General features: G+C 38.3%; 1 protein-coding gene across 1 annotated transcript in view; it reads right to left on the reverse strand.

The window, feature by feature from the left end:
- The window catches only part of MLLT3 (MLLT3 super elongation complex subunit), a 126,888-nt gene that overhangs the window by 13,795 nt on the left and 96,407 nt on the right, over positions 1-16,686 (reverse strand). Inside the window, exons 7-8 of the mRNA XM_013130556.3 lie at positions 4,743-4,818; positions 12-144 (exon numbers count right to left, since the gene is read on the reverse strand). Coding sequence (XP_012986010.2) covers positions 12-144; positions 4,743-4,818 — 209 coding nt within the window. The remainder of the gene's footprint in view (positions 1-11; positions 145-4,742; positions 4,819-16,686) is intronic.

Here is a 16,686-nt window from a genome sequence, read left to right on the forward strand (position 1 = left end):
AAGACACTCACCTTCGACTCCTGCTTCCTCCTCGGGTATTTACAGGTCGTTCAAACTCAGAGTCATTATCGTTCTCATCTGCTTCATCCGATTCATCTTCATTATCATCTGAATGCAGATCTTTCATTATAGACCTCAATGGACCTGAAACCACAGAAACAAAACACAAATCACGTTCAGTTTTCAGTGTTCCAGGCAACTGACCCAGTTTTGCAGATGACAGAAAACTACCCTCCCCACACAGTGTTGGGAGGGGAGAATCTTAAAATAAATTAAGTAATGCACTGGGTGCTTATGCTGTAGGTACTTATCCATGAAGCATTTACTCACATTAGCAGCTCTACAGTCAGCTTAAACAGGCTTACTTATGACAGTGAGGTGACTCATATGTTCAAGAGTTTGTGCATTTGGCCCCCAAGATGATAGCTGAAGTAAGTAAAATATTGTCATGCCAGGAGGAATTGACTATTATTCTATTATTATTAGAAGTGAGATTCTTTTGCATGGCTGCGTTTTAGCAGTTTTTGTCTTTTCAAATGACATGATAAGCAAGGGAAGATCTACAAGGACATACCCATCAGTAATAGTACACTTACTAGGTTAACCCATGTACTGAGAAACAAAGTCTAACAAATCATTCTGACTGGTACTGGACAAGGCAGTATTTATCTTCTTTTTTTTTAACAGATCTAACTTTAGCTGCAACCTTTATTTCAAGAGTCGGTTTCAGGGCAGGCAAACACTTTGCCAATGTTTATATGTAAAAAGTGCACCAATCCCAGGCAACTTCATCCTATTTCTTTTCCTAAATTAAGAGAAGGTACAAAGCTGGACTTGCTCCTAAAACTTCATTAAGCTCAGTTTGGGGGATTTTGTTATGATTTTACTCAATTTATTTTGCTGTAAAAGACAATTACAGAATGAGAATATGCTTAAATGTTTCTGGCAAATGTAAAACTGGAGCTGCTTGAAATAAAAATGGACAACAACAGTTTAGAGGGAAGGAAGCAAGACTGATGCCACAGGGCATTTAGCTCTGAAGTGCAGTCCATCTGAGAGACAAAGCAGCAAGTAAAAGCAATGGTGATGGCTCCAGGAACACCAATTACTATTACAGTTCTGTAATTCCTTCAGGAAACACGGACTACTAATGTGAATGAAGTGATCTTCAGTGTGTCCTTCAATAGGAGATTAAGCTTCCAACTCTTATCTTAGTTGTTTCAGAAACACAGTCAAGGACCATCATCCTGATCACTGCCACAAGAGAAGACAGACCTCTGTCAGGGTCATACTCCTAACAGGAAGGGTGTTTCGTTTATGGGAGGAATGGCTTTATGGATTATTCCAGACCTAGCAAGGCTCAGGCCACAGACACTTTGACTTAGTTTTGTTGAAGTGTCTTCAAAACTGATGTTGAGAATGATTTACTGCTTTGCACTACAACTTTCATAAACTGGCACAGTTTGGGCAGGTTCAGGTCAATGGTTTCTTTTCTCTGTTTCTACACATGAAAGTTGACTTGGAGGAAGCCCAGACAGTGCCAATAGGCAAATTCCTGGTGGAACAAACACTTGTCCAGGCAACAAGGACAGGGAGCTGTACTGAAGTGCTTTTTGTCCATGCAACCACCCCTGATCTGCAAATGCATCTGATCTGTGCTCCATTTTCTGTTCCTGCTTTGGTCTCAGGAAGACAATCTCAGCTATTTACAAATGGTAACTTTTAGTGTGACTTAATATCTAATCATCTGATCCTTAAAAGAGGGAAAGGTCTTCTTTCTTAGCTTTTAATAGGCACAATAATAAACATACTTCATTTAAAAGAGAGGAGAGAGGGCATTCACAGCAGCATCATCACAGGGATGAAGAAAGAATTTGCCCATTTTGATCTTTTGAGAAATATTCTTTTGGCTGGCTTGACTGCTGAGATGGGTTAATGAGAGACATGGCATAGGGAATTAAATGAATTGAGGTGAAGGATTAGAAAAGACAAATTATAATTACAGGAAGGATTCCATGTTTAAACAGAGATAAAAGGGTAGAACACATGGGTATTTCCACAAGTTAGGCTTAGCCTAAAAAGGGCTAGTTTCCTTTGCTCTACAGTATTTGCTAGACAAAACACTTCTCCTGGGTAAAGACATTAAAACCGACCAAAATCCTGCTGAAGACAGTAATTTTGTCTGCACTGAGAGCAGAGGAGTCTCACTACTCCACAGGCCAAAACCAGTTTCTGAGAATGCATTCGTCTCCCCTCCACAATATACAGGAGGAAGAGAATGACAGAAAAGACTTGCTAAAGGACAGATGAATGCATCATCATAATATTGATGAAAGAGCAAAGGAAAAGGTCACTGGAAGGAAAGGTAAAATAATAAACCAAAACCGAATTTTGTAATGGAATTAGTACGACAAATGAATAGCTGATCTTAGCACTGTCATTTAACTCCACAACATGGAAACTGGCAGCTACACTTGCAAGTCACCTGAAAGATCACTCTTGATTTTACTTCTGACTGGAAGCAGGAAGAAAATCAGCACACATTCCTCATGTTCCCTACACAATCCTGCTCTCCCAAGCTTAAGCTATCTCATTCTCGCCCATGTCCTTTCCTCAAGAATAGCAGAGGGCCACCTTATCCCCGATACTCCTTTCCTGAGTTCTGTGACAACCACGCAGTCCTGTCTCAAGCTGACAACAGGCCTATTCGTCTTTCTTGGAGGAAAAGGAACTTGGACTCCTGAGGCACACCCATCACTAACAGCCCCACTGGCACTGAACAACCTCTTATTCAGCTGTTTTCATTTAGAGTAGGACTACATCTGGGACTGAAGGATTCTGTACCAAGCTAGCTAACTTTTTCAGTTAATTTTCCTAAAACTTAGCAAAGCTTTAATTTTTAGGTCTTTCATTTCTAGCACTGATGGCAATGTCAGTATTAATCTTCTGCTTCTTGCTAACACCTCAAAACGTTTACATGAAATTTTGAAAAGTTATTGTCTCCCAAACAGATTAGTTAAGGAGAAACTGAAAAGCAGAAGCTGCCAAAAACAAATGTGTTTGCAAGGAAAGAGAGAAGTATCAGAGTAAGACCCAGCGGCAGAAGAGCTTGAAGAATCTTAACCTAGCTCACTGCTTATGCAAAAGAGGTGAGAAAAGTTCATGCTGTGGTTTTATGACACTTAAGTGAGCACTGGAATTTGAATGCAATGGAAAAAGAGCAATGGCCCAGGCAAGTAACTTCTAGTTAGGGAAAAAAGCATTGGTTCTGACCATGGCACAACACAATGCGAACATGCCACAGTATGCTTCGTGCTGCGTTTCTTTGAAACACAAACGTACAGACTGGCCAGGGAGGGCATTTAGTTAACTGGAACTCCCAGAAAGAAGCAGTAATCGCTATTTACTGTGGCAAGAAAGAGGGTATGTATATATCACTTGCACTTCCGCAGATGTTCACATCACAGGAAAAATTTCCCATCTGTTCTTGAGAAGGTACAAAAACCTGACAGTTTGTGATATCTTATACATGACCCAGAAGAGATGGATGGATCCCGTCTGCTCAGAAGACCATACTACATCAACAGGTTTCTGCTGAACACAAGATAACACATACAGGAATGGGTGTCCGAGTCTTTTGGTTTTTAATGGACCACAACTGTAATGAGGTTTTAAAGAAAGCAAAAATCGGGTTTCAGCAAGATGGGGTTCTGTTTAGCCTTAGGTAAAAATCAAATGCCTGAAGCTAGTCAACCACAGTCCACTTCAGCTCTTGCTTTCTTCTACCTGGAGTAATGCTGCCAGAACACATCAGAAAATCAGTATAGCCACCTACACAAAGGCAGTAGGGACAAATAAGCATCATGTGTAGATCTATTTAAAAACAGTCTCCCTGAGGCACTAATGTGATGTCATAACCTTAAATCAAATCTACCACTGAGGAATATAAATGGATAAAATAAACACAATTTTAGTTAGTCAAAAGCTGCTTTTTTAATGCTCCTGATCCAAAGAACAAAGCAAAAGCTGACTAAAAATGTATCAGTTGTACAATCTTATGAACCCAGGGAAAAAGGCCAAGCAGGAAGTAAGTAGTTTAACAGATTATGTAGATTGAGTCTCAGTTTATTTACAGAAAACCTACCTTGGCAAGATTTCTGGGAACAAAAATGCATTTCCTTACAGAGCTCCAAATAAATCATAATTATTAGCCAGAATACAAATTTAAAGTCAATCTGTCCAACCATCATCTTCTCCTGACATGTAGGTACAACAAATACTGTATGCTCTTAAAACTTTCAAATAGTTCATATGGGAAGATCATGGGCATGTGAAAGGGCATGATCCACATATACTCATGCTTGGGTGTCCCGTGGAAAACTACACCTTCCTGAGCAGGGTTTCAGATGGAGCCAGGTATCATGCTACCTACCCCTGCAAAAGGACAACCTCAGAAACAGAAGCTCTATTGAGTTTAGCAGCTGTTTAAGTGGCTGGCTTGAATTTTATGCTCCAAAAAACCACCCTTCACACCCTCTCCTCAGATACACATTTTTTCCCTTTTTATTTTGCCCTTATAGATGCATCTGAAATTCACCTCAGGAAAAGTCTCTAAAGCAAAACTGTGGCCAGTTCAGGCTGTGAAAGACAGCAGAAAAGTGGTAATGAAATGCCACTAGTTCTGTTTTTATTGGCCCCTTCATTTTACACATTCCTTTCAATTTCTATTCTTTTGTTGGTACCTTGTTTGCTGGTTTGCGAAGGAGTAAAACTGGAGCTGGAACTGGAGCTGGAACTGGCAGGACTGGGCTGTTCAGACTTAAAAGGAAAAAAAAAAAGAAAATAAGTAACATTGTAAGAAGCATTTAAGAAACAAGAAAACGCTTATTGGTAGTTATCACCTAAGGCATGCTGTCAAGTTAAAATAAGATCTATAGAACAGAATAATATACAAAAATCTTTATTTCAGGTGTCAGTGAGGCAAGCACATACTCAACGTACGTAAACACTATTGCATCATGTCTAGCTCTTTAATAAAGCCAATATCCTAAAACGATCCTAGCACCTAGTCTGAAAGGCTATAGAGCATGAGAGCCTATATGAGTTTACGACAGACCTAAGGCTCTGGTGTCCTCATCATACTGCAGTTGCATCATTTTCCAAATTAGTAAGGATGTAGTGGAATCAAGAAACAGAAGACCTGCACAGACTGCACTAAATGCCAAAAAACCTTAGACAGTGTTCTTTCTCCCTCTGAAAACAAGTGTTAAGATGAGGGTTCAAATTAAATTTTGCTGCTGCTACTGAATTTCTCATTCCAGCACCTTTCATATGTATTAAGACCCTACAGAAGATAACAGAGACTGAACCAGAAAGATTGCCTTATTACACAGAAAAATTACCTGGAACCCACAGATTACAAAAGAGAGCTACATTTTTAAAACACAGTTGTTACAACCAGCTTACATTATTCAACAAACAGTTCTAGAAACTGTTTCTCCACTATTGCTTAAAATGTATAAATCTCCCTCCAAAATTCTACGATAGTACTTAGAAAGAACTATTACTTTGTATAAAAAAATCTGTATAATTTTTCTTGTAATAGTGGTTATGGCTTGCTGGGGTTGTACTGAGAAATCTTGCTTCTTGCTGCCATGTTGCGTTATCTCCATACACTTTTTTTTCTGTCTCACAGGTTCACAGGCACAGGGGATGCCAACAGAGAACATAAAGCAAGGAAGAAGTGTCCACACAGAAGGAAAGGTGAAAATCAGGTTAGGAACTAACACTCTAAAAATCTACGACTGGAAAGAAATCCTGCTTACACTTCAAATTCTATGCAAATGAGTTACTGTGACAAGTTATCCAGGCTAACAAAAGTTTTCTGACTCCCCTTGCCTGTACAATACTACCCATGATTAAGTCAGAACCAAGCTGTTCTCAAAATACGAGCAGTGATTTCCCGTCACTGTGAAACAGTTTTCAGGCACACAAGTTACCTTAACCTAACAGTTGCTCTTCCTCCATAAATCAGTCTATTGTTGCCTTTCGTAATGAGCAGACAGTTTTATAGCCTCTTACCGCCTTTCCTCACAATGAGAGATGCCTATCTGAGCAACAGAATGCTTGAGAAAAATACCATTAACATCTGCTCTCCTCAAATCAACACCACCTCCAGTTCTCTCACACACGCAGTCAAAATACGAACACTGGACGTGATTATATGGGTATACAGTGAACCAAGCCTGTGCAAGAAAACACAACCCAACTAACAACACAATCCATTTCTGAGTACTGAGAGATTCTTAAATGGCCCACAGCATCAGACCTTTTTGGAAGGCATTGCAGCATTACTTGACACAGTCTTAAAAATCAAGTTATTTTGAAAAATTTGGTTATTTTTTTTATTCTAAAAAAGCCTGAACTTCTCTAAAATTATACGAGATTTCTAGCAGTAAAATAATCATAATGACATGAAACAGAATGCACTGATGAATAATAAGAATCAATGTAAACTTTAAGGACATCACCATTCTGGAAACTAATTTCAGTCTTTCAGCTTCAGGTTACTCTTAAAACATCTGGTTTATCTGTCACTTTCTGTTTTTTGCAGAAAAATTATTAGCTGAAAACCATTCCTGCAGATTTCCATTAGCTGTGTTTTTCCTTTATTAATTGCACCATGAACTTTAACTTCTGTAAAATGCATTTACTTAAAGTAGCAAACACTAGAAGACTGTGATAGTCAGTTCAAAATACTTGAAGAAGCAGTAAAACTGTAGGGGGTGAGTAAATAAAAATCACACAGTGCAGAGATATTTGTCACTATCAAAACTTCACTACTTTTTTTTTGAACCAGTTTACTGGAAATGAAAAAGGAAAAGGGTTGGTCTCATTCACACTAGAAGGCATGCAAACATATGTGGAATTCCTCCATGACAAAATTCTGTCTCAACATTAATTAATTGAGAATGGATAACAAGAAGGAAGGAATATGAATATACATAAAGTTTTAACGTTTCCTGGAAAAATTTTGCTCTGCTTTAGCAAGATCACTTTGAGAAGCCAGGTCAAAGAAAGTCCCAGTGAAATACAAATGATCATCTATACTCTTCTCTAAAAGGGTTCTTAATGCTTTTTAAAACAATTTGTATTATTTACTTAAACAACCCTCTCTGAAAATTTATTCCAAGAAATACAGATTAGCGTAAGTGTTGAAACTGCTAAATATTGGAAATTAAACCTAGCTTTTTTGACTATAGGAAATCTGGGGTGAGACCACATACAGAGGAAATAGCTGCTTTTAACATAAGCATGAACATCACTAACAGAAAAGACCTTTTTAGAAGGTACTGAAAATAGGCCTTCCATATATGAATATGTGTTAGTGCCAACAGCATCAATGCTTCTAGTTACCAGAGGCTCTCTTTTACTTAAGCAATGCTTTCTGACAGTTTTACAGGCTGCTATCCCAAGGATTTTGGTATTATGGCTTTATTCACTTGGGCTTTCTGCTCTTATCCAAACAGATTTTAATTTTAACAGATCTGAAATTAGCTACTGGGTGTCTTTCACAACAATAAAAGCATAAGACAGTACCAGCAAAGAGTTTCCGTCCTATGTTCTTTTCCTGTTTTACTAGTTTTCTCTTCCTGCAGACAACCAAATGAGATTTGACCCAAGCTGTTCATTATTGCAACAGAATCATAGAATCATTTAGGTTGGAAAAAACCTTTAGGATTATCAAGTCCAATCGTAAACCTGATCCTGCCAAGTCCATGACCAAGCTATGGTAAGTGCCATATCTACGTATTTTTAAATACCTCCAGGGATGGTTACTCAGCCACTTCCGTGGGCAGTCAGTTCCAGTGCTTGACAAGCCTCTCGGAGAAGAAATTTTGCCTAACATCCAATCTGAACCTCCCCTGGTGCAACCTGAGGACACTTCCTCTTGTCCTATCACTTGTTACTTGGGAGAAGAGACCAATACCCACCTTACTATAATCCCATTTCAGGTATTTGTAGACCCAAGATGTTTTGTTGCATTCTTAGACAGTCTGAGCAATTCTACTGCTCTCACACTGATGCACTGGAAACATGGACTTCTTTATTAGCCCTGGTTGTAGGATTCTGTGCTTTGAACTGTTCGGCAAGAAAAGCGACTCTTTTTTGGCTCAAGTTTTCCCTGAAAAGAGACTTTCTTTCAACAGTTCTAAATCATTTGCCTTCTGTCATTCCCAAACTTGTCTGTTTTTACAAGCAGTACAACTTACTCTTGAGCTGCAAACAATTTCCAGGCATACTCACCTGTTTATGACACAGGATATAATAGAGCTAGCTTTGTATATTTCATGGTTGATTCAAACAACTTCTCGTAAAAATAAACCTCATCTTTTCAAGCTCCTTGTTTAGATTTGGAAATAGAAAACATCTGTATGTGGGTGAGAACGGCTTCTCTTGCCTTCCCCCTGAACAGTTTTTAAAGGAAGGTCACATACTGTTTCCTGAAATAAAATTTAAATGGTATAGTAATATCCCATTTCATATCAGCCATTTTACATATTTCCTACCTTTATGCACAATAGTCTTAAAGATTTATGTTTCCCTGTGCCATACATACTAAAAAGTCTATCCACTTAAAACTGCTTATGGCTGAATATTACTTCCACTTTGTCTGAAGTTAGCTTCACAGGGAAGAATAAGTTTCCCCAGGACAAAACTCCAACAGAACACCTGTACTCACGACTTCTACAGATGTCTAAGTGCACTGTCACTGACCACTGCCTCAGACTTTAGTGGAGTAATCCAACCCATCTGCAGCCCAAAGGACAGAACAGCTCCACCTCATCCACCAAGTGCATACACCTGCCACTGCAAAGGGGAGTGACCATGGTACCACGAGGGGCCTGCATCCAGCCCAAATTCTGAATCACCACACCTCTGGTCAAACTGCTACACTAGCAACTGACTTCCACAGCAGGGTAAAACTTTATTTTAACTACCCACAAAAAACAGTGCTCATTTGTTTGGTTGTTGTTTTTTGGTTTTGGGTTTTTTTTTGTTTGTGTGGGTTTTTTTGTTGTTTGTTTTTGTTGGGTTTTTTTGTTTTTTAGACCAAAGAACAGAGCTATGGGGTGGGAAATAGAATTATTTTCTTGTAGAAATGGAAATGTTTATTCATAACTGCAACATTTAAAGAACTAAATAATTACTTACAGAAGTATTTTAAGATCAAGGAGATGTGAAATTTGAACAGGAAAGTACAGATTATTGATTTTTAGGAGGAGGGAGGCAGAGACAGTCATCTGGTAGAGAATGTGACCTAAGGTACTGATATAGTTAGATGCCTTTACTATTTACAGTAATTTTAAACAAAAATTTAATATCATTGATGGAGATGAGGTTATTTGTTGATTAAGTGGACTCTCTGTCTGGCACCAGAGCAAGTCCTTTGGATTTGATGGGATCCTGGTAGATGTCATTATGAGGACACTCTCAATAATCTTCAGTTGATTATGTTGACTGGAAAAAGTGCCCAAACATCAAGGTAAGAAAATGTCTCTCCTGTCTTTTAGAAGAGCATGAAGGAGGACCAGGGTACTACAGGGTACCTACCTTGATCCCTCAGAAGGTGAAGGAGCAGCTAATCCTGGAAATCATTTCCAAGCACTTATCATAGCTGTAATAAGCACAGCTTCAGCAAGAGGAAGTTTGCCAATTACACAAAACCGGGAGAAGTGGCAGATATGCCAGAGGTTGTCAATCTGCCACACAGGGGGACCTTGACAGGTTGGCAAAATGGGCCAACAGGAACTGCATGAAGTTCAACAAGAAGTGTGAAGTCCTGTACCTGAAGGAAAACAGCTCCATACACCAACATATTCTGGGTGCCACCCAGCTGAAGAGCAGCTTGGCAGAAACACACCTACGGGTCCATTCACCATTTACAGCTGACACACCTGTTTGCTGTGATTTTGCCTACACATGTACTTCTACTGATTACTGCAAAAAATAATACTCATTTAAAGCTCCTTGTTGCTCCTCCACCGACTCAAGAGATTTTTGATAATGTGATCTCAGCTTTACATTAGTAGAAAGTTATGCAACTGATTCATAAGGTATAACAAATTATTTGCACAAGGTAAGCACAATTTCTTTAAAAAATATCATACTTGTTTATTTAAACTACAATTTACTCAAACCCTTATAATGTAGCATAATGTATTTGTAATATATATAATAATTGAATATTAATAATTGAATATTAATTGAATAATAATTGAAGTTTTTAAAAATATTGGCTAATCATTATTTAAAATTCTGGTTAAATTATGATCTCATGTACTACAACACTGATCAATCTTGAGTTTTACAGCGTTCAAAGGATCAAAAGGCTGCAAATGGCACAAATAAATTAAGTTGAACCACTGCATCAACAACCTCTTTTACTGAAATTTTAACATTTAGGTCACAGAATTTTATTTACTCCTAATGGTGCTCTGCCAAAAAATAATGACCCAGTGACTGAAACCAAATTCACACCAACACTTCTTAAACTTTAAGTGAAGGACAGTTCTTTTATTGCTGGTGTGTTGACACAGGACCACCCTCAGCAAACACCAAAATTACTGTTAGAATTCATTAGTCATAAGATTTTCCCTAGACAGTAACTGCTGCCTGGAGTCCCCTGATTTTGCAGTGGAGTGAACACTGTTGTTGTGAGGGAGCTGACACCCACACAGAGGGAAAGAAAGAGAACCACTAGATTACATCTGCTTTCGCTTATTCCTTGTACCAGGGCTATAAGCACATTTCAATACTCAAAGAACAGTGACACACAGGCACAAACACCCACGAGTATGAGATAGGCATACGATGTTCATCAGGAGCATCCCTTTCACATTCCAAAAAGTCCCCCAAGAAGCTCGCGTATTGCAGCATCAAATACCAACATCCAGCACAAATCGCAGGGCACCACAGCAGGGAGAGCTAAATGGTAGTCCCTCATCAGCAGGCAATGAATTGTCATTAATTCTACACAGACATGACACAAGATTCACAGTTCTAGTGATTTCAGGCAGCTTTTACCCTGTCTTAACAAAATCTAAACTTCAGGGGACTACTATTCTTTGAAATGTAAAAATCTGTGATTTTATGGTGTGTCCTGGAGAATTCACATCAGTCATCAGATTACAAGCTTTCAAATGCTAAGCGTTACAAAAATTACCTAATGAATTTCATGGTGAGTTTGGCAGCAAACCTTCAAAGTACGCAAGTAAAACATGCCATTTCTGCCAAAGAAAACAACCGTGAACTTTATGGTTCTGCATAAAAAAATAAAAAGGGTATAAAAGCCATAGATAGATCTTACTATTGCAGACAAACGATTTCATCTGGTAACTAACAGGTGTTAGTTTAATTATATGGAGCTATTTCTTTGTATCACAACATAATGTATGTACGTAGATAGAGCAACCTCAAAGCAATGAAAGCTATACCGAGAAGATCTCACCTAATCATAATTAAAATACCCTACCTTTAGCATTTTTACTGCAGTCATTTTGGTTTCGTGTAACTGTCATGACTTTACTGGGACAGACACAAAGGGTCTTTTTTCCACAAAAGAAAGAATATCATTAAAATATTGGCAATGCACATACCCAGTTAAAATCCTTTCTTTCTGCAGGCTAACAAATTAAAAGTATTTTTAGGGTTGAAATATAGAAAACAAGGCTCCAACCCCAAAATGAAAATATTTATTTTAAATAATAAAAATATTTTTATTAATTTATGCAAATAATTGAGTTAATCCATGTAAGTAGCAAAATGGATGTAGCCAACACTTGAGAATGAAGTAAAATACTGCACACTGAACCAGTAGCCTAATGTATAATGTTATTTCTGTGGTCAAAACATGGTATTTCCTAAAATTGAAAAAAAAAAAAAAAACCAACCCCAAACCAAAAAAAACACCTACCAAAATCAAACCTATCTCAATACCCATGACTTTGCCCCAGAAATGAAAAATGCCTCTAGTCTCACAACATTATATTTGCAAACTGGACACTTAACCACACAGTTTCTCTCAACCGATTTCCTAACATACCATGGTAATAAAAGTACCTCAGGTTAACATCCAAGCTTGCTGCCACAGAGGAATCACTACCTGTCCATCTTGCTGCTTCCTCACCCAGCAATGGTTCACCTCACCACACACAAACTAGCTTAATATGCACCTAAGCTTTTGTGAGCAAAGCTAAAGCAGTTTCCCCTCCATAGTAAAAATAGGTTTAGTATAGCAGCTGGATAGTGACACACTACAGTAGATGCCAATGGCCACAGAGCATACTTGTACCCATGACCATTTCTAAGGTCTGACAATTCTCAGGCCACTACTTCTCTCAGAGTACAGATCTGCAAGTGACCACACTGCACAGTACAGTATTTAAATGACCTGCTAACACCCACCTATTTGCAGCTACTGCATTACCTCCTCAACACAGGAGTACATTGGGCACATAATTCCACAGGAGTGGCTGGCAGTGTTTTAAGAGCAGTGTCCACCCTGGACTAACAGTAGTCAAATGCAAAACCAATGCATTAAAATACCAAGAAGAAGTAAAGATTCTAAGAATACAACAGGTTGCAAACCCATGGTGCACAGCCTGCAATGAAGGATATCATCAATCCTGTTCTGCATCAAGGTCAGTTTAATAAAAAAAATAAGTTAACTTCCTTTTTTTTTCTTTCTTCATGGGTAACCAAATGAAAATTCCACACAGAGCACTACTCTTTCTAACTACTTTTTTTTTCACTACTCTTATTTCTAACTTTAAATATTATCTGAAAGAGATCTTACTTTGGCTCTGAGCCCTGGCAGAAAGCAGGATTTTTCAGCTAACAAGGGCCTGGAGGTTTTATAAGACCATGGGGATTTTCAAAGTATTCTTCCACTTTTGTGGGAGTCAAATTAATGGATCACATGCCATATCCAAAGTGGCATTTCATGGATTATTTTAAAAATGTATTTCCATTGTAACTTTAAGACTGCTTTAAGATATACAAGCAGTTAATTAAGTACAAACTCATAGCCTATGCAATTGCTGCTATATTTTCATTGTTCTGTAATGGACTTCCTAAGTAGCTGGCATTTTTTCCAAAGGCAAAAGACCAGGTAAAGTACCCTACTTTTAATAACCAAAACTCTTAACTCTTGAGCTCTCACAATTTGCTTGCATGCATTTCAGTTTGTATTTTCATAGGCTTCAATATGACAAAAGGCTGCTACTATTACTAATGGTAATGCTAATATTGCAGGGAAATATACAGGCAGGAAGGGGAAGAAGAACAATATATCACATGCAAAACAATCACAACAGGAGCAAAAATTTATTCAAAAGAGCCATATGTGTTCTGCAAAAAATCCACCAACAGACCACTATCATGCATTACAGATTTTAAGTTACTTTCATTTTACTGCTGCAACTGGAGATACACAGTGAACACTGGCTACACCTAAACAAATAGGTCTGCTTGATCTATTTTGTGCCTTTCTGCTGCAGCAGCTTCACTTAAAGCTATGCACCATCTTATGCTCCCTACCCAGACCAGCAAAACTGGTAATAAACCAGAAATTGTCAGAGCTGCAATGGTTCCCTTCTACAATGGCTCCACAGCTCAGAAAGGGATGCTCCAGCCATGGAAAACACCTCACCTAGATGCAAAACTGTGTTATTCCCCCATCTCACACACACCAGCTTGCAGTTCGCACAAACGTAATGAGAACATCGTCATCATGCTTCATGACCAGACAGGCACTAAAGTCAAGAAGGTTGAGTTTATGGGATTTTTACCATGTTGCTGCACTGTTCCACATATCAAACAAACAGATGGAGTTTTAACTAATACATCCTGCCATTAAATTCAAAAGCAAAATTTTTGTGGAGTTTCAAGTGGTAGACCTGACACACTTTCACTCCATACCCTACTTTACATGCTTCATACCACAGCCAATAAAATAATGTCTCAGCCATTACGTATAGTTTCTGACTGAATATACATGTCACTACCAAATAGCTTTGTTAGCTCATTTGACTCTACAAAGACCTACGCTGCTTTGAACACCCAGTCTATCAGCAACTTTAAAGTACAACATACTTTAGATCACAGTCATATTAGAAAAGTGATACTCAAGAAAGCAGCTTGATGAGAAATGGAGACACGTTTCACTTGCCAACAGCTCAGTCAATAGAAAAACACAGCTAAAATAAATACAGCAGTGCACCACACCACAGCGTATGCAAAAGAGACCACAGAGAAATGAGCATCAGTGGTCTTATTCTTTAAGTCATAAACAGAAAAGCTATTAAACAAGGGCAGAAAGTTCATCACTAATCGCAGATGTGATTTACTTTATTTCCCACTGTAATTTTATAAAGGTATTTGGAACTCAAAAGAGGGACTGACAGCAGGACATCAGAAGACAGTGTCTGGCTTTCTGAAATGCACTCAAGCCAACTGTATGCTAACTTGGCTGCGTTCCTAAATGCAAATTTTAAGGGACACCTCAGAGGACGGATTAGACATTGGCAGACATGCTCTACCACATGACAAAGAATCCACCTCACTTGGAGAGTGCTAAACCTTTACGTCCTCCACTTTGTGAAGGCAAACGCCAATATTTCAAGTCAATGCCTAGAACTGGGTAGAGAGCATGATGCCAATATTGAGAAGGATCAAGCATATCTTGCTTTTCTATCTGAGTCCATTCATTGAAAGGATACACCCCATCTCAACTCGGTGGATGGGCTGTATGTGAAGAAATCAGGGGAGCACAGCAGCACTGCCTTCCTGTGGCACATACCCAGTGAAAAAGCACCTCTGTTTAACGATGCTTGTATTCGCAGCTATTAATAATTTTATTACAATTCATACATAATTACGTTTGCACTATGTCATAGATATAACTTAAACTAGCAAAAAAGTGCACATGATTTGAAGACAGTATTTTTGTGGTAACTTAACAATTTTCTTTTACATATTGATTTACAAACTGATTTGTTATATCTAACCCAAATTTGCTGAGTTGGATTTTGTGGTTTTGTTTTTTTTAAAGCTACTTTAGGAGTAAATCCTGGATACTTTACTAACACATACATATATATATTCCCAAATAATAATATATTCTTTGTTCATCAATGGTACAGTACTTGCCACTGTAACTGTACCACAGCGGTAAATAACATCTGACTGAATTTTACAGCGTATTATAATGTCAGAACACATCACTGAAGAAGTGTCTTCTCAACTTCAAGCAACTATGCTGGTTAGCATCATGAATCATTAACAGACCTGAAATAATCATTCCTGTATAGCAAAAGCATTATCATATTTTCTGTCTCTGTAACATTGAAGCTTTTTTGTCTTTATATTTTATAGGATATACCTTTTATGCATCTGGCTGCAAAATTTATTCCTTCTCCTGAAAGGACTGCTAAGCATGACAAGCACTCCTTTTCATGCTTCGGAATCCACCAACACATACAAAAAATTTTAACTACTTTTTTCAACATACAGAGAAGTACCTCTACTGCACTACTCAATCGCCTTTTGTTAGCAGCCCTGCTTCAAAAGCCAATAAAGTGTAGAAGGAACAACTCTCTGAAATTCTGTAGGCACTCATTAACCAGGTTACCCAGATCTTTTTCACAGAGCACTAACAATGGTGTGAATCAATGGGCACCTTAGGAAATTATTCTGGGTTTTCTAGATATCTTTACTAAAAATAAGTCCCACTGAAGACCTATATTTTCCATGATCCAACATGTCAATGTTAAAATACACCAGAGCCTAGACCAGCAGGATCTGTTTCTCTTTGAGTGGACTCCAGTACACTCCCTCCCAGTAAGAGTGGCTCACAGAACTGAATCTGCTTTTTTGCTTTAGTACAGAGTTAAGGAATTCCTTAGGTCCTGCAGGTCAACTGCAGACAAATGATGAACAGCAGTGCAAGTGGACTTGTGTCATCCTATGAAAACCACAAGGGCATACCATGATACCACTGGTAATGGGCAAGAAGCTGCAAGACAGAGGGAACCCATGTCAACAATTAAAATGATCAGTTTTAAGGACCATCCATATCCTTCACATATCAGTTATCTGCAAGTTGCTATGCAGTACACATCTGAGATGCCTGCATTTGTAAAATTCCAGTTGCATTGAAGTTGCTCCCCTCAATTATTTTGTCTTTGAAAAAAGACAAGACCCACTGCTGCCAATAAATGTGCCATTACATGGCACCTATTTGAAAGAACAAGAAATCTGAAAGCAAAATCTATTCCAGTTATCTAGCTATACTGAGGATCAGTAGCAAGTCCTAAGGATACTGTCATAAATTAAAATGGAATATTCATTTTTTTTTGAAGACGTGAAAAATTAATTCACACCAAGGGTGACAAGTGTGAACCATTTTCAGATTTAAAGACAAATGTCTAAGTTCTAAGCCAGATGAGAATGTCACCCCAACCACAGCATCAGTGCCATGCTGTAATGAGGCGCCTGCACTATTCTACACATTCTAAATTTTACAGCCTTTGCATGCCCTAAGGGACCAGTCATTAAAAGGTCACTTGAGAAATAAATTACTTTCTCCCTTGTGGCAAGTTTCTGTGAAATAAAAACCTAATG

The sequence above is a fragment of the Melopsittacus undulatus genome, chromosome Z (genome assembly GCF_012275295.1).
Source record: "Melopsittacus undulatus isolate bMelUnd1 chromosome Z, bMelUnd1.mat.Z, whole genome shotgun sequence".
Taxonomy (NCBI): domain Eukaryota; kingdom Metazoa; phylum Chordata; class Aves; order Psittaciformes; family Psittaculidae; genus Melopsittacus; species Melopsittacus undulatus.